This window comes from Osmerus mordax, chromosome 15, assembly GCF_038355195.1.
Source record: "Osmerus mordax isolate fOsmMor3 chromosome 15, fOsmMor3.pri, whole genome shotgun sequence".
In the NCBI taxonomy this organism is placed as follows: domain Eukaryota; kingdom Metazoa; phylum Chordata; class Actinopteri; order Osmeriformes; family Osmeridae; genus Osmerus; species Osmerus mordax.
Genome location: NC_090064.1, coordinates 10,612,340 through 10,633,564, shown reverse-complemented (window position 1 = coordinate 10,633,564; position 21,225 = coordinate 10,612,340). Strand labels below are relative to the sequence as shown.

Genomic DNA, 21,225 nt, shown 5'->3' with positions numbered 1-21,225 from the left:
GAAGTATGGCTGGAGTATGTTGGATTGCATCGTATATCTGATAGTTGTGACGTAACAGCCAGACAGAAAGAGAAGGTATCCAGTACCTCTTTCAATCAGACTGCCCCTTCTCTTACCGGGCCCGGTCTGAACCTCCTCCCCCGTTAACCTGGCTGACGTCTGAATGAGAGACAACTAGGCAGCTGGATCCCCCCACGTCTGCTCCAGTTAGCCTCCCTTCTCCCCTCCCACCCCCTCCTCTCCCCTGCCCCGGCCTGCCCTCCTCTCCCCCTTCCCCACACCTCTCCTTCCCTCCCCTGCGCAGAGCTGGATCTGGTCTCACGAGTTTGAGGTTTCTGCTTTAGGTGCCTGTTTTTTTTCTCCATAAAAAGCGTTGCTCATCTATTTGTCTGGCCGTCTGTCAGCGTTTTGATGAGCGACTGTTTTCAAAGTGTGTGTATGTGTGCTCGTACAATATGCTTCTGGGCTCAAACAGAGAGAAAGAGAGAGGGAGGCTGAGGGTTAGCTTGTTGCTCAGTTGGGTGGTTCCCCAGGGAGAGGCAGTCTGGCTAGGAATGTAAACACATGAGCTAAATAAACTGCTGTGTGTGTGTGTGTGGGGGGGTGCAGACAGAGAGATGAGCGATGTGTGTGTGTGTGTGTGAGAGAGGGGGGGGGGGCAGAGAGAGAGAGAGTTGGGAAGGTGGGGGATGAGAGGAGGAGAGAATGACAGGACAGTGGAAGCGAGAGAGATGGAGAGAGAGTAAGCGATGACGGGTGTGGGAAAGAGAGAGGCGGCGGCTGTGGAGACAGAGGGACAGTGGGTGAGACCGAGAGAGACGGGCGGGGAGAGAAAGACAGACAGAAAACCACAGAGTACATAGACTCTCTCGTGGGCAATACAGGAGCATGCCAAAATAACATGAGGAAGTATGTTGTGTTGGTTTTGTTTGGGACTTCTCCCAGGACTGTGGGGTACATGAAGCTTAAGAGACTCATAAATTGAGCAGTTAAAGTTGTCAGACAGATAAGAAAGTCCCCGTCTCACACACACACACACATACATACATACATACTCACGGCCACTAAACACCTTATCTCCAGCTACCTCTCATGCTAAAATAAGATCTTCTCAGCAACGCCCTGTCATTGGACTACCAATATAGACTGCTGGTTCTCAAATGCTGGCCACGTTCAGTGCACAGTACAGTCACAGCCACAGTTGGCCAGCGTTTATCTGTGTTTATCTGTGCCAAAACATGGCAGGATGGAGAGCCTGCGAAACAAGAACACCAAGCTTGGGACCAGAGGAGACACACTAGTTTTCCACTGTCCGAGTGCCAACAAGTTCAGCCTGCCATTGGTGGAGACTGGAGGAAGTTGTTTTTCGGGCACATGTGACTCCACCCCCTCTACCTCCACTGATGGGTCTGACAGGGGTTTCTGATGTGGTCCTTCCTGCTTTCTAATTGGCTCGCAGGTGTGGAGGGATCTGTTGATTGGTTCCCTCACTGCCCGATGTGAGGCATACAGATGTCAGTTGCTGTTACTTGTAGCCATTCAGACACCAGTTCTTTCTCTCTGCCTACACTGGAATTCAGTGGTTCTCTGGCCACAATACCTAGCTGACTAAACCAAGCAATGTTCTGAGTCCAATCCCTCCCTCCTTCCCTCGCAGTGGCCAGACACCTCGGGAAGGGAACAGAGGTGGGCTCGCCCTGTTTTTCTTTCCCTCTTTCTTTTCTCTACTTCTCTCTTTTTTTCTCCGCCTTTTCCAAAGCCCTGTTTTCCTTCCCCAAGGTAGATCAAAGAGGAGACTTGCGGAGGCGTATGAAAGTAGACTCTGTGTCAACACGTCGCTAGGCACCCAGAAGGGGAGTGCTGGAAACAGGTAGCGGTCTTGAGGCAGGTTTGAACTGCAGGAGGTTGTGGGAGGCTGTGGGGACCGTCGAAAGCCCTTGGTCTCATGCTACCTATCCTGATAAGGAGGTTGTCCTCTACCTGTCTGTTCGTTTATCTCTTCTTCCGTAACCCATCAGCCCCTCTGTCCATCCATCCTGCGCTGCCCAACACGTCCCTCCATCCATCTCCAACCCCCTCCATCCATCCATCTCCAACCCCCTCCATCCATCCATCTCTAACCCCCTCCATCCATCCATCTCTAACCCCCTCCATCCATCCATCTCTAACCCCCTCCATCCATCCATCTCTAACCCCCTCCCTCCATCCATCTCTAACCCCCTCCCTCCATCCATCTCTAACCCCCTCCATCCATCCATCTCTAACCCCCTCCATCCATCCATCTCTAACCCCCTCCATCCATCCATCTCTAACCCCCTCCATCCATCTCTAACCCCCTCCATCCATCTCTAACCCCCTCCATCCATCCATCTCTAACCCCCTCCATCCATCTCTAACCCCCTCCATCCATCCACCCCTGGTCTGTGCTACACAGAGGTGATAACTACCTTGTGTCCAGGCGGTTCTACTTTATTCATTCCCATTAAAAAAGCATGAGGACTGGCTGTGCCTGTGGCTGTCCTCTCCATCAGGAAGGAGGATGCCCTCAGTGCTGGACTTTATGGATGCTGGGGAACGGCAGTGGGCTGGATGAAAGACGCATTGTTCCTGCCTGGCCGGGTGGGGCTTGGGCTGGGCAGGACCATGTGGTCTGGGTCCTACTGGACGCCTGACCGTAGGCGGCTCAGTTAAGGATGGGGCGGGAGTGGAGGGGTGAGAGGGGGTGGGTGGTGGGGTCACGAGGTCACACACGCATACTGTGACAGGGCTTGTCTCCTAGTGTCCATGAGGCTGGATGGAGTGGAACATGTATGTAAAGCAGCTTCTGTAAGCCCTCCCCGCCCCCCGCCCCCTCTCCAAAGAGAGACCCCCAGGCTAACAGGGGGAAGCACTCACACACTGAATAACACGAGTCTTCCCCAACTTCACATGGCAGACTCCCCCAGGGACTGAAGAACCAGAGAGAGAGGGGAGGGAGGAGGGGGGGAGGAGGGAGGGGGGAGGGGAGGGGGGAGGAGGGAGGGGGGGGGGAGACAACAGAGAGAACAGAGGGGAGAGATTTGTTCTATTTTTTTTAAATGAAGATGAAAATGAATAAAAGTGCCGAGCTAGCGTTTCTACGGCGACGGTGCCAGATTCATGGGCAAATTGAATCAGCAAGTCCTGCGGGCTGACTCCAGGGCCCGTGCTGTCAGACGGGCGTCCTCGCACAGTCTTTTAACTCTCTTTATCTGTCTCTCCCTCCCTCTCCTCCCCGCTCCTCGGTCTGCCCCGGCTCGACAGGATGCTGCTTCCTAGAGCTGAGGGAACGTGGTCATTGAGATCCTGTGGATGTGTGTGTGTGTGTGTGCAGGCATGTGTTTGTGTGTGCAGGTGTGTGTGCAGGTGTGTGTTTGTGTGCCCTGGTAGTGGGTTTCAGGAGCACACCTGAGCTGTAATCCGGCAAGTTAATTTTAGAAAGACCATTAAAGTCAGCATGACAGAGAGAGAGAGAGAGAGAGAGAGAGAGAGAGAGAGAGAGAGAGAGAGAGAGAGAGAGAGAGAGAGAGAGAGAGAGAGAGAGAGAGAGAGAGAGCGTGAGAGAAAGAGAGGGAGAGAGAGGTCAACATTTTCCCTTAATCCTGCCCTCCTGGCAGAGCGTGTAGTGGGCAGGAGTTATTCGGGGGGCTTATGTTGGCCCTGCGCCCTGTTCAAAGTCAGCAGGGATCTTCTCTTCTCCCATTAGAGACAGTCACACTGCATCAGCTCCGACAGGGAGAGAGCACCGTGTCATACTTATTACACACACACACGCGCGCATGCACACACACACACACCTCTGACATGCAGGCATGGTCGTGGGCACGCACACACCTTACACTCAGACCTGCTCACGCACACACACACACACACACACACACACAACCAGCTTGCTCTAACCAGGGCCTATATCCTTTGTTTGGGCTGAACCCTCTCTCGCTGATGAGAACCTCCTCCTCTATATATCAGCTGTGCAGCCGTCGTCAGCAGCGCTCTCCGCCCCGCTGCTGGCAGCGCCAGCGCGGGCTAAGTGCATTACAGCAAAGTAGCAGGTGTGTGTCCACCACAATAGCTCCCCACACAAAAGTGGGAGGCGGATGATTTGATGGTAATCTCTAATCTGCCCGGGCGCCTATCAGGCGGGCGTGAGTGGATGATTTTAAGAGGATGACATTGTGTCGCACGCTTAACCTTTGCTTTGTGTGGAGAATTGTTTCTGTTGCCGCGGCGGCGGCGGCGCTGCGGCGGTGAGCAGCTAGCCGCGTTAGGGTCGCTTGTATGTGCGCGTGTGTCGTGGGTGTGTTTGTTTTTGTGTCAAAGGCAGGCCTGCATAATCCTCTGCTTGGCTGTAGTTGTTTGGTTAAGGTGATATGGCTTTAGGGACGGGCTGAAGAGGCTTTGATACAGATGCCAAGGCTCCGGTGAGACATTGTTAAACACTTAAGAGGAACGAAGTGCATCTGATACATAATGTATGGGTTTGAATAGTTGATTTTCTTCACTGGTAACACTCACGCACGCGGGCACTCACACACACATGCGCACGCACACACAGTCAACACAGGGCAAACGCTTGCAAAATACTTGAAGTACAGAAACACAAGAAGGGAATCGCCCTCTCCTGTATCTAGTGAGACAAGACACCTGGGTCATACAGTGACAGACCCTAACTATGGACCTGTGCAGTGTCACTGGCCCCTCACTCCAACCACATGCTGACGAGGAGAAAAAACACAGTCCCTGTCGTCTTGTGTGTCTTACCCAACCACGTCAAAGCTGTCATTCAGCCACTGTTACATGGAGCATTTCAGCTTGTTAGCCGATCTTGGGACTCATGTAAACATGAGCAAACACCCTGTCGTAAATGACGTTAAGTTGTGTTATCAACTTTACCCAGACACGCACCTTACTGGTTGTCCTCAGACTGGCAGGCTCTCTGTGCCGTGAGCTATTCAGAAATTCCTTTCTCAATGTAACAGAAAATGAAACAACAGTAGTCGAGACAATGGTATCAGGAAGGTTTGGTCAGCCTTGTAATAACTTAGTCACTGGGCAGAGTCTGGCTCCTGTGTGTGAATCACACAGAAAGAGAAGTACCTAATTTTGTACAATTAAAGAGGCCTGGTTGAAAATAGTTCTGAAACTATTCCCCCCCCCCCCCAACCCTCTGGGAAGTTATATCAACCAGCACGGCTGACCACATGGGTCTCCAGGTAGGGGAACTTTAACTCAACCAGCACGGCTGACCCCATTGGTCTCCAGGTGGGGGAACGTTAGTCCCTCGACCCCCTAACTCCCCCACCACCGGCTGCTCTGACCTCTTCACACTCACAGAGGCTTTAGAGAGGACCCCACCGTAGAGAGCACGGCTTACAGGGAAGCCATATTGACCATTACCAGGCACAGTCAGAGGGTTATGTTGGCCAGGTTAAGGTCAGGTGTGAGGAGTCAGTGTTGTGGCTTCTTGTTTGTTTGTGTGAACATACCAGTGTGCAGACCAGCGTCCAGACCCCCCCCCCCCCCATCCTCCGCCCCACCACCACTTCCTTCCATTGTTTGAAGGGCTATCTCTGAAACTCTTCAGCTGCCCTGCAGCTTATCAGTGTCTCTGTCTGGCTCTTTCTCTTTCGTTGGTCATCTTCTTTTTGTTTCTTCGCCCTTTCATTTCCCTTCCTTCTCTCGAGATACCTTTCTCACTCGTCGTGTTGACCATTTGTTTCTCTCTCCCTTCATTCCTTTCTCTCCCTCTCCCTCTCACCCCTCCCTCCGCTGTCACTTTATTTCCCTCTCACACTCTCATTCATTTGGTCCGTCCCATCCTTTCTTTCGCCCCCCCTCCTCTCTCCCTCTCTCTCTGTGCTTTATCTCTCTGTCTGTGTCCTTGCCTGGAGCACCTGGGAGGAAGCAGTTGCAGGCTGAGAATCCTCTCCAGTTGGGCTACTGAGACTGGGCGTCTCTTAGGGTGTTGTGTTCTCTCTCTCCTATCTCCAGAGAGACCTAACGCCTGTTGGTCTCTCCTGTCCTATCTCTGGAGATAAACCCTTCACCATGGCCAGTTCCTTGCGCCGTCATCCCTAAGAATGTTGCTTGTCCCCCCCCCCCCCCCCCCCCCCCCCCCCCAGAACGAACACAGACAGTTAGGAATTGCCTTGTTTCCTACGCGTCTGTTGGAAAAGGCTCCGTCCCTGTGTGTGTTTCGGCTGCTGTGTGTATCCATGTAGAGGTTAACTACCGGACGGCACTCATCAATATGGAGCGCAGTGAGGGCTCGCGCATGACTGAGCAGCCCACATGAATACTGTTAGCAGGGCGTGTGTGGACGGCTGCCCCTCCCCCTCTTCCCCGTCCCCTGTGTGTGTGTGTGTGTGTGTGTGTGTGTGTGTGTGTTTACTGTCAGGATGATCAGGGCAAAAGCAACCATCAATCACACACCCCGGGCCTTTTAAAACGCACACACACATCAGCCGAGCACTTCTGCTGGGTTTATTAAAAGCCGGTGTGTGATCTCTGATCTGTCTGGTGACACACATGCACACAGTCAAACAACAAACATGCACACACCCACCCACCCACCCACAGTGACAGTCAGACTTAGGCTGGTATGACTCGCAGGACCACATCTCCCTTCGTATTTCCTGTTTCCGCTCCTGCCCTGCGGAGCACCGAGGCCACACCACAGGAAGGGCACTGTTCACACCGCCCGCTGGAATCCCCCCGAACGCCGACGGAAGGTCACCCCGGGGACAGAGAGTTATACCGCCCTGTTGTGGCGCAAACAAACGCGCTGTAGCCACGCAGGAAATACCCCACAGCCATTAGGAGGGAGGATCAGGATTTGGGGCGGAAACGCAGATCTGATTGGTCGCTGCCGGAAACCTTTAAGGTTGATAATGTCGCTTGGCTCTGGGTTACTTCTTCACAGGGCATAAGGTTGCGGCGTACGAAGGGGCACGGTGTGTGAAGACAACGTTTTTTCCTAACGAACATAACTGAATACCGGTGTGTCCGTTAGCACTAATTAGCTCAAGTGAATAACGATGCTGACGATGCCTGTGCACGGTGGCCTCGTTCCATCTCTGCCAGACTCCGGCCGGGGAATGAGAGATCTGTGCCTGCCGACGGCCCCGGCGAGAACGTCAATGTCGCCTTCGATTTCTCTCCACGGAAGGCTAATGGTCTCCCTGACGGTCAATGACACGGCGCACGGTGCACGCGCCCCCTCATCCTGAACCTGGGAGTGGGATGAACAAAGGAGGCTGGTCAATAGATCAACTCAGCCCTTTTCCCTCCTCAGCAGAGGGGTGAGAAAGCACTTAAACGAGACTCTATCTGACCAATCTCTCCTGTGTGTGCCTGTATGGAGAAGTCCTTGGTTTTAAGCGTGTTAGTGATCCCCATAGACACCACATTGTCACAGGAGCGTGTGTGTGTGCGTCCAGTGAAACGCACTCCGAGGCTGAGTGATCACGCTGGTTGTCATGGGACAGCTCTGGTGACACACACAGACACACAGACACACACACATCCACACACTGTGGATGTGCGCCCTGCTGAGGGGTTGCAATGAGGCCTGTCCTCCTGGTTAGCAGGGTAACGACGTGTGTGACGGCTCCAGCCGGGGCCAGGCTCCTGCTGGCACTCAGTCCTGCTCCTCTTCCCAGGGAGAGGGCACCTAGCCTGGGGGAGATGGTGGAGGAAGGCTGGAGAGTGGGGTAGTGACGGTAGGGGGCATGGTCATGGTGACAAAAAGGTTCTTTGTCAGTGAAGGTTTATGGCCTTAACCCTTTCGACTCCTGGTCCCTGCTACATAACAAGCGGCCAGTGTGACTACACAGCTTCCTGTTGTCCTGAAGCCTGGGGCATTGTGGGGGCTAGTGTACAGGATGTTTAGCCCGGGGGTCAGAAACACAGTTGTAAAGACGGGATCAACTCAGCTGTCATCTGACTGGAAAATGTTTCATAGTAAAAAAGGAAAAGGCTGTGCAGTTTGTTTGTTGAATTTCGTGTTGGTAGAGTTTGTCTGGGTGTTAGCAAAAGTTGTCCGCATAAATACAGAACACAGGGTTGGAGGTGTGCTGACATGCTAATTCCTCTGGGAAACTTGCAAGCGGTGTAAAATGAGATTACGCCAACAAACAAAAAGTCACTTCTTGTGTCATTTCACAAGTGTCTTGTGTGTGTGTATGAGCTTGCGTCTGTGTGTGTTTATGAGCTTGTGTGTGTGTATGAGCTTGTGTGTGTGTGTGTGTGTGTGTGTGTGTGTGTGTGTGTGTGTGTGTGTGCAGCCTGACGTACGCTAGCTCGGGGCTGTCCACTGTGAGACATCTGTCAGGCCCTGTGACTAGGATAGAGCCACCGAAGCAACACCTGACCTTTACAGAGGGACATACAGCCATTACTGTCACACATCACCCTCACACACTGTGTGTGCTCCCGCTCTCTCTCTCTCTCTCTCTCTCTCTCTCCCGCTCTCTCTCTCTGTCTCTCTCTCTCTCTCCCGCTCTCTCTCTCTGTCTCTCGCTTTCTCTCTCCCGCTCTCTCTCTATCTCTCTCTCACTCTCTCTCGTTAAATTGACCTCTCTCTTTCTTTCTTTCATTATATTTACCTCTTTCTTTCTCTCTCTCGTTCTGTTTAGGCTACCTCTCTTTTTATCTTCCTCTCCATCCCTTTCCTCCATTTCTCTTCCTTTTTTTTTGGGGGGGGGGACAGTTCCTCTCTCGGTCTACCTTTCCTCTCTCTCTCCCTCCCTTCCTCTCGCCCTCTCTGTGTTTAGCCGTCCAGGAGAGGCACAGATCCTGACTGTTGGTGGCACTTGGTGCCCGAGGCGGCTCCAGCACAGATGAACATTGTGTATGACAGGCCAGCTTTGTCTTTTTAAGCCATTAGCAGTTACTCAGTGAATCCCCCCTCCCCTCCTCTCCCTCCATCACGCCCCCTGTTGCCTCTACCCCTCGGCCTCATTCGTGTTTTTTCCCCCACCCACCATACATTCTGTTTCATCATACGGGTTTGAGAAATGATTATTGTGGATTGTAGCAGAAATGTGTGTATATGTGTCCCCTTACAAAACAGCTTAAGCAATTTGTACTGGCTGTGATGACATGTGACTGTCTTGCTGACTGGAATTTTCGTCTTGTTTCTGACCGTCTTGCTTCATTTCTGCTTCTTCTGGGTTAATAAATTCTGTTTGCTTTTAAGCAATTGATTTGTCAGGCAGTGGTGGAACTTATGAGACCATGCTGATGATAATGGAGTGTGTGTAAACATGTGCATGCGTGTGTATGTATCAGTGACAAAGAGAACCACACCTAACTTTACAGCCTGTAACTTTTAACTTGCAGTCTCATTTAAAAGGTTGCCCTATGACCATTCTAAACAGTTTGCATTTTGGTCTTGAAATGTTTTTATTCATTTTTTTTTAAATCTGTAACGCTTTCTTACTGCTTCCTGGTAAACCTTAAGAAGGATAATACAGGCTGGAATGTCCAGTCACCTGCTACTAGAATGCCACAGCAGACTGCTAGGTTCCTAATCAAGGCTGAATGTACAAGGTATATTGTTTTAGTTCATACTGGAACTAAGTCAGTTTCAGCAGTAGGGCACTCACAATAGAAATGAGTGAAATTAGCTCTTTTGGTCTGTTTTTTCAATTAATGTTTTCATTAACGATGCTACGCTAACTGTCGAGCCAGCAGTTGTGGGTTGAGCTGATTCATAGTGATGTTGTTTATGTGCAGACGCCACGCTTCACGACTGGAAAAAACCCCAGGAAGCTGCTCTATTAATAGGGTTAGCTGGCCCCAAGTGTCAGGCTGAGACAAAAACGGTAAAAATCAAAGGAAAAGAGGTCATAACTGCTGAGTTGTCAGTGAGCTTGCCATGTCAGTGGAACTCAGTGTTGTCTGACAGGAGCTGACGGGGGTGACAGGGCCTCAGGTTGACGTTCTCTGTCACACCTGTGAGATTTCGTTAGTTCCTGCTAGTCTGTTTCTTCAGAGGTATTGCACCTAAATCAGTCCCCTCACCAGGAGGGAAACAAGTGTTGACCCAGGTGCCTGGTGAAGCCTTTCCTGTGTTCTCAAAATATTTGTATTGCTGTGTTTGTGTTCTGACTGCATTCATCTGTTTTTTCTTAACTGACTTATTTGTACATGTTAGGCCCATCCCATGCTTCTAACCAAATCTTTAGTAGTGTGAATTGTCAGCGTGGAGAAGCAGTGTGGAGAGTTGTAGAAAAGGAGAAGTGGAGAAAGGTGGAGGAGGATTGCTGGAGCGTGTCTGCAGGTCCTGGGCTTCCCAGAGGCTCCAACAGATGTTTCCTCCTCCTCCTCTGTCTCAACCCTCACAGGCAGCCAGACACCTTGGCTTTATATAGGAGCTAGGCTAATGCTAGCTCACCAACTAATCAACAGCTCCACCCTGACCTAGCTCAGCAGCACACCAGCTGTGTGTTGGAAATGACTAGGCTGGTCTTTAGGTGTGTGGGTGTGTGTGTGTGTTTGTGTGTGTGTGTGTGTGCGTGTATGTGTGTGTTTGTGTGTGGTGTATGGGGGGTTGGGTGCGTAGCCTCGAGGTCCTGGTCATGTGTTGTACTTCCTGTAGGTTGCCTGTGCAATGAGGAACATGCAGAGGTCATGTGATTGCTGATAATGATGGAGAGCCTTTTGACATACCGAGCATGCCTTTTAACAGCTTAATGCACAGCGCAACCACACACACACACACACATGTTCATTGAGGTGCGCAAAATACACACGCACTCGCACTCGAACGAGACCATTTCTCCTGGAACACACACACACACATTCTCAGGCACCATGGCCTCTTACCGTGGATGGGTCTGTCCCACCTCTGTAAACAGGCGTTGGGAGTGTAAACTCTCTGGCAGGGGCATTACTGAGGAACGCGGGGGCTCGCCGTGCTAACATCACACCCCTGGCCTCGCCGGCCCACCTGGCCATATTTAGAAGAGCTCCGTGGACTGAGAAGTCAGGCGCTAGCTAGCTACCACTCTGACTGAGGACCCTGCTGAGTGTGAGCCTCAGTCTTCGCTGTCCTCATTAGCAAGTGCCAGTATGATTCATCTGAGACAGGAGTGTAGCTTCCCTGGTGAAGAAGTGGAAGGAATGTGTCTGTGGTGCCTTTCTCCAGGCATAATAGAAAATGATGCAGATTATTAAAAAATGTCGATAGTCTATTTTGGTTAGGCCTGTCACAAAGCCATTTGATTCGTTTTTTCGACCGTCCGACGCTTTTTTCTTTTATCTCTTTAATGTTCTGTCTTCTTCTTCCTGGAGTTTTAATATAGACTTCATGCTCATCTATTCATCTCCATAGAGATGGGCTGAACAATGGCTTCCATTAGCATCAATGTCTTAATGTGGAGCTAACTCCAAGCAGATAGGACACGACCTGCAGAGTCTCATTAGCTTCTAGGCTGTGTCCCATTCAGAACCATTAGGAAGACAAGGGCCTTTTGTCTTCTTGTCTACCCAGGACTGATGAATATGAAGAGGCCTCAACTCTGCAGGCTGGAGATCTTTGATTCAAATCAACCATTTGATCGTAATTCCTGCTTCTGTCATGCTTCCAACAAATCACACACCGTTTTGCTTTTTACCTCCAACAAGGACATACACTCATATGATTCCATGAAGTTGACTCATATGACTCACTTGGTGTTTTGTGTTGTGGTGTTGTCATGGAGAAAAACCTTCTGGACATGAGTGTGCCTATCTACTGAAGGCTCTGAGTGGACTGCCTTGATATGGCTAAGATACCTGTGGTGTGGGTGAGTTAGCACCAGGCTAACTCTCTAGCAATCTCCTGGGAGCCTAGTGCCCTCTACAGCTGATAATAAGAAGCTAAGAACTGGGAGTCTTGCATGGAGAGAGGCTTTTTTTTGCTTATGTACTAACTATTCACAGAATGACGAGTCATACTGTGGGCTACATTCTCAAGAACGAGAAACAATGGATTTTTGTTTTTGTTTTGACTACAAAAGTTGAGAGTAGCTGGCTAACTTATTTTGTCATGCTATTTCAACGACAGTGTGGACCTTCCTGGGGTATTGTTTTTTATTCCCAAGAATTACCTCAGGAGCAGTGCAAGGCGCCTCACCTTTAGAGGGCATACATTAAGTTTTGAAAAGCAGCAACTTTGTTTGAGCTTCTTGGTTTGCATTTGGTTCCTTTGAGTGAAGCAAAGTACAGGGCCGCCAGCAGACTTGGTGACGGCAGGGGTTTGTTCTCTTTAGAGGATGCCTGTGGTATTTTCACCACGGCCTGGTGTGAGATAAGTGGTGTACCTCAGTCACTGAGTGTACTGGGGTTAAATATAGCCAGCTGGTGTGCTTTTGTGTGTGTGTGTGTGTGTGTGTGTGTGTGTGTGTTATGTCAGAGAAAATGCAATAGAAACCAAGCTTCAGTCACTGCTGCACTGAGTGCTACGCAGACAGGATTTAGGCTAACTTTGCTAATCACACACTCAACACAACAATACAGGCCCCCTAGCACAGCTGAGGGGGAGATGAATGCGAGGGGATAAGCTATGAGAGCACACCCTCAGATCTGTCTCTTTAAGGCTGTAAGTCAGGGAAAGTGTTTTGGTTGGACATTCCAGGCATATTTCTAACACCATGGTATGGGCTCCTTGTACATTTGGTGTTGCTAAGTGTTGCTTTAGAGCAAAAACCTTCTGTATTGGCTGCAGGTCATAGGTTTAGCTTTTTCTCACTTCTTCCTGTGGGTAACAAGATTCTGTTTAAGCGTTGTGGGCTTAATATGTTTCTATTTCATGACAAAAGTGGCTCTGCATTTCCCAAATGGATATAAAGACAGCAAAGAATACAATGTTTGTGGACACTGGACAGTGACATACAGCAGTCCTGAAATGAATAATAGGCTGGCTGCTGCCCAAAGGATCTTCTTGTTCAGGTTCTAGAAGGTCTATATGGTTCTTAATGTACAGTATCTATAAGTCCTATGTGGGTCTTGCACATGATCTATCAGGTCAATATGGTTCTAACTGTACCTATATGGTCCGTCTTGCTAGTGTTAATGGACTGCAGAGTCTAGGGACAGTCTCTTGGGGATCAAACCTGTTCCTGTTTCAGAAGCATTCATCGATGCCCCCTGGTTGGTGTCACAACAGGGTGTCTGTGTACCCAGCACCTGCGGCCATCTTGTCCGGCTGGAACATGTCTACAGATACTTACTTCATAGAAGAAGGCAGAGCAAGGGTTGATCCATGAAAACAAACTTAATTCGATTTAACAAGGCTCATCTGGCATTTTACTGGCAGACACACAAGCCATTCCAGTAGCTTCTCTTTTTAGAGGGTCACTTCACACCAACATGTCAGGTCATCCCACTCAGGGCACCAAGTACTTTGGGAGGCGCAGCATTTGCACTGATACCAGAGTGTTGGATATACTTTTTTCCAGGTGATATGTTTAGGTGTTTGCCATTTACAATTGTCGATAGACAGAATGGAATCTTCCAGTAGAATTGTCTTCATTGATTCGGTGAATCCCCATAGGCTAATTGTTAAGGAAGTGGGAGCCTGGCAGGGATGCATGGTGGAGGATCCAGTGGAAGCCAGTGTTTTTCCAGGTGCTCGTAGCACCGAGGGCTGGACTCTAACCTTGGTTCCTGGAGATAACTCAGAGTGGTCCTCCAGGTGTCAGCTAGCACGCCTGCGCTACAGACGACAGCTGTCCAAACGATGTGCAGGCCAGTCAGAGGAAACCTCTGTCCCACTCTTCCTTTTGTCTTCTCGAGGTGTTACCTCTCCTCTCCAACACACTCCTCTCAGGCCGACCATTTGGCGCAGGGAATGCTCGTGTCGTTAAAGGCGCTCAGCGGCGCCGGTCCAGCCGGTCCTTCCTATCGCGCTCTCTACCCACGAAGGAGCGAACGCAAGTGGTTTCCTCACCAGCGGCTACTTCCTTATCGACCGACCTGCCACTGTTGTCCATCACAGGGCGGACATCCCGGGTAGACGGAGCGCTTCTGGCGTTGTTTTGTGTTTTTTTGCGCTGACACAAGCAGCACGCCTCAGCGCCTCGTGGCCTCTTAAAGAGGGGCCTCCCGCCCCAGGATGGAGTGTCACTGTCTGGCGCTGTGGAGGACGAGGCTTCACCCGGAGGCTTCGTACATCATCTTTATATCACCTGGAGGAGGGGGCGGGGGGGAGGGAGAACGAGAGAGAAAAAGACAAATAAAGGAAGGGAGGGAGGGAGGGAGGGAGGGAGGGAGGGAGGGAGGGAGGGAGGGAGGGAGGGAGGGAGGGAGGGAGGGAGGGAGGGAGGGAGGGAGGGAGGGAGGGAGGGAGGGAGGATAAAAGACAGTGAGAATGAATCCCCTATTAAAACTGCAGGTGTGCAGTGTCCAGCGCAGTGCCATAGTTAAATGTGTGTGGATGTTGGAGCGGGGGGTGTAGATATCCACAAGGGATGTTGTGCTCTCAGACAGAACAACCCCACTACCTTACAGGGCTCCAGAACAATTCTCATTGATTGAAACAGAAGACCATGATTCCCCCTGGCAGGAACATTATCATCCACTTCAGAGGGAGGGAGAGAGAGAGAGAGAGAGAGAGAGAGAGAGAGAGAGAGAGAGAGAGAGAGAGTGGAAGAAAAAGGTTGAGAGAGAAAAAAGCACCAAATCAGGGTAATGTGTATGTGGGCATTAAAAGCCAGCAATGGTGAAGCACTGCATCTACTGCTTGGGTGTGTGTGTGTGTGTGTGTGTGTGTGTATGTGTGTGTGTGTGTGCGTGTGTGTGTGTGTGTGTGTGCAAATGTTTGTATGTGATAGACCACAGAGAGAACTGTGTTCGTAGCTCCACCCTTTGCTGACTGAGCTGTGCTCCGAGAAGAATGGATTTGGCCCCCGAAAAGACCTGGAGCAGAGTGGAACAAAGACATGGAAAGAGGAAAGGAGGGAGAGAGGGAGGGAGGGAGGGAGGGAGAAAAGGGAGGGAGGGAGGTGTTACCACAGGTGGAATAGAGAGATTGAGGAACAGGCTGAGGAAAAAGAGAGGGTGAAAAATAGTGCAATGCACACACAAATGCATGCATGAAGGCGCACACATCCGCCCACATTGCCGACAACCCAACCACCTACACACAGAGGAGCGATGGGTCCTACACACACACTAACACACACACACACAAGCACAGTCAAGACAATTTACTCCTTTAATAATTGGGCCTGCAGTCTGTGTGTCTCCTACCCTGGAACACGGCAGGGTCACACACACACAAGGCCTCCTACCAAGCTCCCTCTACACTTTAATAACCAGTGTGTGTGTGTGTGTGTGTCTGGATTTCTCTGTGTAGCCTATACCTTATAATTACACTTGTCAGTCTGCTTCAGACTACACTCCATCCCCTGTCTTCCTGTTTTCCATTGTGCTGTGTAAACTGGACTGTTTTATGGGAGTAGCTTGGCCCTTTTTTCAATTAGTTTGAGAGGCTAAAATGGTGGACATGTGCACAGAGATTGTTGCTACCTTTCTCTTGTCATCGTCAACCGACACGTTTTTCTCACACTAACTGTCGTAACTAATAACCCTGCCCTTTGATCTGTCCGTGCAGTTGCAAACTACGGCAATGTGGTGGAGGGTGCGTCGGATTCGGATGACGAGGACAAGCTGCACATCGTGGAGGAGGAGGGCAGTCTGCCGGACGGGGCGGACTGTGACAGCAACCTCCACGAGGAAGAACGCAACGGGGACCGCTGGGACGAAGGTGAGGAGCATTCAAACACACGTCTGACACACACACACACACACGCACAGTGTATGCGAGCAAACACAGGCATACACGTACACACAGAAGATACACACACCTTCAAAGCAAGTCAACAGTCGCCAAGGTCCTCACAGGCCTCGGCCGGTGTGTGACTGTGGACCTTCTGTGGTTCTGGGTGAAGTGGGAAGGCCGACATTCAGACAGGACAATGGCCAACCGCACGAGACCTTCACTGCTGAGAGGAAATAGACCAGTAAACAAAGGAGCCCGCGCCGTGTGCTTTCTGGTACAATAGGTCATCGTCCGCTCCGAGACGAGGCTCACCTTGTACCACGCCATCACCCTCCCCCTGCCCATCGCAGGAAGGGACGTCGATGTCACCCCCCCCCCCCCTCTTCCTAGTTCAACAATGTGAGGGTTTTGGAGGATGTTAGCACCAAGGTCGCTATGCTGCTGGTGAGGTCATACGGAGGCAGGACAGCTGGGCCCGGCGCCGAGTGCGTTTCACCTGCTTGGCATGTTAGCATATAGCGTGTTAGCACATGCTGAGCATGTGATGTAACAAAACCCTTTGACGGTATGGAACGTGTCAGTCAAAGGGTCTGTTTGTTTTGGCGGGCGGCTTCTCTCTCTCCATGGTTCTGTTACCTCAGTGTGTTTGCTGGCAGGAGATGAAACCAGTCAAAATCAATTTCTCACATGCTTCGGGGTGGACTGTCATAGACACTCAAGACACGCTGGCCTTTCCTGATCCCAGCCCCGATTCTGCTGTCGCACACAAGACCCGTAGGAGCCAGCCACTCTCCCTTTGCACCAACACTGCTTCATCAAAGGAAGTCTGAGAGGAATAATGTAATTGGTTCTGGCCGGACACAGTGGACATTAAACACTGTCAGAGCCGGTGTTGGGCTCCATGGGCCTGGAGCTGGGCTAGTCTCCAGCGCTAGGGGACTGACCTGGCAACCCTCCCCATCACGCTCTCGCTCGTCGACCAGAACAGTTGTTCGAGTAGACCGACCAAAAAAATAAACATCCGCTAATCCTAATCCTCTTCTCTCTTCCCTCCTTTTCTCACCGTTTTTTCTCCATTACTCTTCCCTGTGGTTTCCTCCCTCTCTCAGACGAAGCCGATGCCAGTTCACTTGTTCCACAGAGGTACAGTCAGAGTCCTCCCCTTCCTCCCTCCATTCCGCCCCTCCTTCCTTCAACCCCCCCCCCCCCCCCTTGTTTTTGAATCATTACTTTTTGGATGACGTGGAAGCACAGCCCCCCCCCCCCCTCCCCCATCTTAGTTATCACTCCTGGTACAGCCCACCTTCTCTCCTACCACTACATGCCAACTCATGACGCAGGGAAACTATGGAGAGAGGACAGGGTTCATCTTCAGTGAATTACATACTCAGGTAACAGTTTGATAAGATTCCGTTGATTTATATCAAAAGGATGTCGTCCCTCTGTCCAAAGGATCTAAAGATGGGCCAGTGAAGCCCATCACAGACCCTGTCCAGATGACTTGAGGAGCACAGACCTTCCTGCAGCCTTAACTCATGGAAGAGGCTTGGTGCGTTCCTGTAAGACACCGTGGAACCTTCCAGAATGAGAAAAAGGAAAGACACTGCAGAAAAACACAGTCGGCCTCTTGGCTCCGCATTCACACTGTAAGCTGTGTCTGTGTGTGTGTGTGTGTGTGTGTGTGGGGGGGGGGGGGGGTAATACTCGCCAGGGGTGGGAAATAAATCACCCAAGCTTACACAACACCGCCTGAGCAGAGAGACTGGGATATGGCCAGTTAAGAGAGCCTTGCTTCCTGTTGTTGTAAGATTACCTTACTGCTGACGGTTTATGAGGTAATCTGTATCTCTGACGGTTAGTCCCCCCTCTCCCCCCCCGATAAGGAAGAGCACCTATGGACAGGATGCACCTCCACAGGAAGTTCACATGTGGCCGGGGACAGGAAACGTCGACGTGGCAGCTTCACGGTGTATCACAGGGAGGCGTGGGCGGTCAGGTGATTTGATCCAAACCTAAGGCACAATTTGGCCCAAAAAAAACAATAAGAGAGGGCTCATGAAGATGAAGTTCCACGATTAAGCCCGACACTGTATTTTTACAATGCAAAGCAACTGTCAGCTTTTTTTGTAAGGCTTCGGGCTTTTGTTCAGTTGCAGAACCGTGCTGAGGTCAGCATATAAACGGGGATGTCGTCCTACGCGTGAGCTGCTAGCTTGACTAGCGGAGCAAAGCCCCTGGCAGGTCAGGGCCTTGTTTACACTCCTTTTAACAAGAACCTGAGAGAAGCGGACAGCAAGGGACAACTGTGACCACCACAGACCTGTCACACCTTGGTCCGACACCCGGCAGGACCTTACCTCACACATACACTCTACATTCAGGAGCTGCCCCAGGGGAGGGGCATGTGTGTGTGTGTGTGTGTGTGCGTGTGTGTGTGTGTGTTTGAGTTCACAGTGCAGCCTGCTGCACGTGCACTACCTGCTGAAACCTAACCGATCAGTACGGATTCGAGCGCCTTTTAACTTGATATCTATCGAGATAACGATGACCTTATTTAGCTTCACACCATGTCTCGGCCAAACACTGATGATGTGTAAGACAAAAGGGTGAACCCAGATTAGAGGCAATAAGTGCCTCGTTTCCCAGTGAAGAGTAGGCCTTTCAGTGGGGGAGAGTGGCAAACCTGTGAGATCATGGGAAGGAGAGATGAATGTGAGGGGTCAGGATACACCCATCTGGTCCTCGTCCTCTCTCTCAGAGACTAGAGGGAGGAATAGAATCCTGCAATCACACCAGCACCTGGTGTAGGCCTGTCTGTCTCTGCCTCTCTCTCTCTCCCTCTCTCCCTCTTGTGTGCTCTCGCTCTCTCTCTCTCTCTCTCTCTCTCTCTCTCTCTCTCTCTCTCTCTCTCTCTCTTCCTCTCTCCCCCTCGCTCTCCCAAACCTCAAGTTTGCGGTGAGTTGGGTGGGGGAAATAGTTGTGCTGAAAGTGTTTAGTAATAACTATAGCAACCATGACTGCCTTGTGACCGTGTCGTTGGCATCGTAGTTAGTGTGTGAGTGTGCGGGCGCCAGTGTGTGGGTGCGTGTGTATGCAGCTGGTTTTGTGTAAGTGTGTGCGCGTGCATCATGCATGTGCACTCGCTATGTCTCATAGCTATGTTATTAAGCAGGGGCAGGGGTGTGTTAGGGAGTGTTGGTATTTACTGGGCCTGAGTGAGTCATGGAGCAGAACACATACTCCTGTCTCCCAGGAGCACATAGCTGGACTGAGCTGTCAGCTGAATAACACACACACACACACACATACACCAAGTCAGAAAACATGCTCACAGAATAATTGTATTTTTACGCTAGCTGCTCTTAACTGCCCTCCACGGGGACAAGCATGATGGGATGGAATCCTCTCCGACGAGTCGCTCACACACTCACTCACATACACGCTTTCACGAACCAAAGAAAGAAGCTCTTCCATAATCCCAACACCCCGGCGTAGTAGCCTAACGTTGGATCGTTAACGCGCTGCATGCCCGTTCCAGGATCCACTCCGCGTTGTACAGAGAGGAGGGCGGAAGCTCTGTACATCCTAAAATCCTCAGGTTACACACTTTGCCTTAAGCCTTGCCTTGTAATTAGCTCTCACTAGTGTACCTTGCCCACGCCCTGCTAATATGAGAGGGAAAGCAAGATATGAGAGAGAGGGAGAACACATGATGAGACTGCCTGTAGCTGTCTTTGACTGGTGTATGAAGCAGTTTGAAGGTTGCCCTCCTTCAGAGAAGCTTCTTCAACTGTTTTCCAGAATAATAGTGTCTTTTTTTTTTACCCGACACTAAGTGCTCCACGTTGAGCCGTTTCAATTATCAGATAAATTGATTTGCTGAAGTATCTTATCTAACTATTTGAAACATGGTGAGTCATTTTACATGCTGTGGGCCCAACCCTCGATATGTTTTCCTTCTGCCTTGGAAGGATAATTAGTTTTTGTAAGCTTTTGTTCAAATGCCTACATTCACAATGTTTTTTTAATTATGAACCAGGCTACCTGAGATGAGGAGAGTATGAGGACAGAGTCATCATCTCCACAGAACCACTCTTAGAGACAGTGCTACCATGTCCGTCTGTGGAGAGCTGTTCAAATACTCCAATACTGGGTGCCGGGTTTGTACCTGGAGGGGTTATCAAAATTGATGATATCGCCGCTCTGTGTAACTGTTTCTTTTTGTGTGTGTTGTGTTGTGTGCGCGTGTTATGTGTGTGTGTGTGTGCTGTGTGTGTCAGTGAGGGAGGGGTGCGGCTCAGACGGCGAGGATGCGGGCAGCACAGACGCCCTGGTGGAAGAGATGCTGCAGCAGGGCGACACAGCCGTCATTTACCCAGAAGCCCCGGAGGAGGAGCCGCGGCAGGGCACGCCCGAGGCCAGCAGCCACGACGAGAACGGTAGCTACCTCCGTCTCGCGCCTTCAGAGACTCCAGGCTCCCAGACCGAACACAACAAGCAGACCTGTGTTACAACAGAGAGCATAATCATTTCAGTGGCTTATCTGTACTTGATTGGTCTTGTCTGACTCATCACTCCCATAAATAACACCATGAAGGGTAGAGTATTTGACATAATGTTTCAGTTGTCTTTCTCTCAAGGTTTGTAGTCCTGCAGTTGTAATTCCCAGTGAGCACAGAACCTGCTCAGCCAACTGTGGTAATGACCTGTACCTTTAGGGGCTCTAACCCCCACCGCCACCACCCCCCTGAGCTTAAAAGGTGTCGACTCTCCGCCATTAAGCGCACCACTCTGGGGTCATTAACACACGGCAATTTGTTAAGGGACTCACATTGGAGCTCTTTTTATAGCTTAAGGGCTTTTTGGCTTTTACCTGTCACCAGAGGAAACGAGGGAGGTGGGGGAGTGGGGGAGTGGGTTGGGGGGGACGGGGGGGGGGGACGACACACAGCAACACCTGAGCACATTTCTCACGTCTGTGCAGCGCTGACTCACATGTACCTGGCCGATAATGAGCTTGAGTTCACGTTCACCAGCCCCGCTCACCTGCCCTGGAGGACCTTTAATACATCACCTGTTAACAGACAAATGTGTTACCTGTGTGGGAGCCGGTGAAGCAGAACCAGCGCTGAGGCCGACTGAGCACCACATGGGCCTTGGCCATGCCTCGTCCACGGCTGCTTAAAGGGCTGGGGTTTGGGCAACGGAAGCCTGTTGCTCATTCAAAGCGCGGGCGTTCTCCGAAACCTGCGTTCAAACGACAAAGATGCACCGGATTAACGGATTTTAGGATTGTGAAGTCAATGATGCGTCGCAGTTAGCAGCGTGGATGTACAACTCACAGAAACCATCCCCGTTCATCCAGCCCTGTCCGTTTTAATAAGTAACCAGGCCTCAGGTCTGTTGTTGCAAACCTGGTCTGTCCATTGATCCACCTC

At 50.8% G+C, this 21,225-nt stretch overlaps 1 protein-coding gene across 1 annotated transcript in view; it reads left to right on the top strand.

Annotated features, from left to right (window-relative positions):
* zeb1b (zinc finger E-box binding homeobox 1b) overlaps nt 1-21,225 on the top strand; it is a 46,771-nt gene that overhangs the window by 16,329 nt on the left and 9,217 nt on the right. The window contains exons 2-3 of the mRNA XM_067251946.1: nt 15,620-15,772; nt 20,068-20,226. Coding sequence (XP_067108047.1) covers nt 15,620-15,772; nt 20,068-20,226 — 312 coding nt within the window. The remainder of the gene's footprint in view (nt 1-15,619; nt 15,773-20,067; nt 20,227-21,225) is intronic.